Consider the following 2460-nt stretch of genomic DNA (forward strand, 5'->3'; position numbering starts at 1 on the left):
TGCTTATAGAAATCTGATTTATTAGTATTAACTCAGTGAGAAATCACATTTCCAGCAATACAAGAGAAAATGTCTAGTGTATTCTATAAAATCAAATCAAAACTTTAGTGGAAGAGAAACATACCTAAACACAAAAGTTATCCTTAAAAGCACAGAAATTCTCCACAATAAGCTTTACAGCAATACCATTTTAAATCAGTTTCCATTGTCATAAGTGTTTCATAGATTTCAACACTCACAGCTGAATAACTGTTTTTCCTTAGAGTCTTCCTGTCATGAATTGTGTTTTGGAAGTGGTGAGGCAGACGTTGAGACCATGGTAGAAGTGAAGAAAAGGTGATTTTAATGGTAATAATCCACCAGAAAAAATGCAAAGTGCAAAATCCTGACAGCAGAGAGAGAAAGTGGAAGGCTAAGACTTGACAACTGGTAACAACAGGAAACACCAATAGACAAAAACTACAGCCAGACTACACGATAACTTTACACTCAATGAGAAATATGACCAGGACCCGACAAGGAAAGAACACAGGTGACTTTAAATACACTGAGTGTAATCAGGAACGAAATACGCCTGGGAACAATAAAAGGGAAGTCAGGACAGCAGACTCGCTAGGAACAGAACCTAAAATAAACACACAGAGAAACTCAAATCCTCACACTTCCATTTATACTAGAATTTGTCCTCATTTCCTGTCCCTAAAATATCACAACTAGAATGTCCATCTTTAGTGGATTCTCATGTGTGTGTTTAAAATTGGCTTCTGGATACATCCATGACCACAAAGATCACAACTGAAATGTTTATCGTGTGTGGGTTATCATGTGTCGAATTAAACATTGTTTTCTGCTACATCTGTATCCACAAATATCACAACTGAAAGGTTTCTCTCCTGTGTGGATTCTCATGTGTACATTTAAACTTGATTTCTGACTAAATTTGTATCCACAAAGACCACAACTGAAAGGTTTCTCTCCTGTGTGGATTTTCATGTGTACATTTAAATGTGATTTTCTACTACATCTGTATGCACAAAGATCACAACTGAAAGGTTTGTCTCCTGTGTGGATTCTCATGTGTACATTTAAACTTGATTTTTCGCTACATCTGTGTCCACAAAGATCACAACTGAAAGGTTTCTCTCCTGTGTGCATTCTCATGTGTACATTTAAACTTGATTTTTCGCTACATCTGTGTCCACAAAGATCACAACTGAAAGGTTTCTCTCCTGTGTGGATTCTCATGTGTACATTTAAACTTGATTTTTGGGTACATCTGTATTCACAAAGATCACAACTGAAAGGTTTCTCTCCTGTGTGGATTCTCATGTGTACAGTTAAACTTGATTTTTTGCTACATCTGTATCCACAAAGATCACAACTGAAAGATTTCTCTCCTGTGTGGATTCTCATGTGTACATTTAAATTTGATTTTTCGCTAAATCTGTATCCACAAAGATCACAACTGAAAGGTTTCTCTCCTGTGTGGATCCTCATGTGTACATTTAAACTTGATTTTCTGCTACATCTGTATCCACAAAGATCACAACTGAAAGGTTTCTCTCCTGTGTGGATTCTCATGTGTGTGTCTAAGTTTTTTCTGTTGCTAAATGTGTGTCCACACAATTTACAGAGATGTTCATGTCCTGCTAGGGTTCTCGCTTGTCTTTTCGATGTTGGATTTTTTTTACATATTTCACCATTGTCATCACAGCTAAACTTCATTTCAACCTGAACTTTCCTCTTTGAGTCTAGGGTTTTCTTTGAAGTAAAGGATTTCATTTTATCCTCAGAGATTGGAGAACCTTTAGTTGAATGGCTCACCTTGCTGTCATTTTCCCTGTATTCACATTTTGGCTTGTAATCTGGCAATTGCTCAAGTTGACAGAAAACATTATTTACATCAGCTTCATCCTCCTCTTCCTCCTCCTCAATGAGTTCAGTCTCTGATGAGTTAGAATAATCTCCATGATCTTGCTTTCTGATAGGTTCTGCTGCTTCACAGTGATCTTCTGGTAACACTCTGTGGTGCTGATGAAGGTGTGAGGACCAGATAAGCTCTTCATCATCCTCATTCATGGTTGGTGGGAGAGACTCTGGACCTTGTAGGTCAAGACCTGGACCATGTTCTTCAGGAGCATCTTCTTTAAGCAGCAACATCTGCTGAGCATCTGCAGGAACCAATGAAGCAAATTATGTACATTATAAACCACTCCAGCTTTATATTCACATCAACATTATTAGTGTTACAAACCAACGTACATAAATGTTTGACTTTAGGTTGAACTTCGATGTTCGCTCTTAGGCAACACCCTCAGAGCGAACAACATCACACAACAATATTTTCATCTTTAGACATTTTTTACTAAAACTAAATGGGTTGGCAATCAGCCGCCCTGGGGCCATCTACCACCAGACTTAGTCTCTTTTCTGGGGGAAACCCTTAATAAGATCAATTAA

At 37.7% G+C, this 2460-nt stretch overlaps 1 protein-coding gene across 1 annotated transcript in view; it reads right to left on the bottom strand.

Annotated features, from left to right (window-relative positions):
- The window catches only part of LOC106935581 (zinc finger protein 235-like), a 21294-nt gene continuing 18834 nt past the window's right edge, over positions 1 to 2460 (bottom strand). Inside the window, exon 2 of the mRNA XM_015016117.1 lies at positions 1 to 817. Within this exon, the coding sequence (XP_014871603.1) occupies positions 805 to 817 (13 nt within the window). The 3' untranslated portion in view covers positions 1 to 804. The remainder of the gene's footprint in view (positions 818 to 2460) is intronic.

This window comes from Poecilia latipinna, unplaced genomic scaffold (assembly GCF_001443285.1).
Source record: "Poecilia latipinna isolate Pla-1442-1.1 unplaced genomic scaffold, P_latipinna-1.0 Scaffold72, whole genome shotgun sequence".
Lineage (NCBI taxonomy): Eukaryota > Metazoa > Chordata > Actinopteri > Cyprinodontiformes > Poeciliidae > Poecilia > Poecilia latipinna.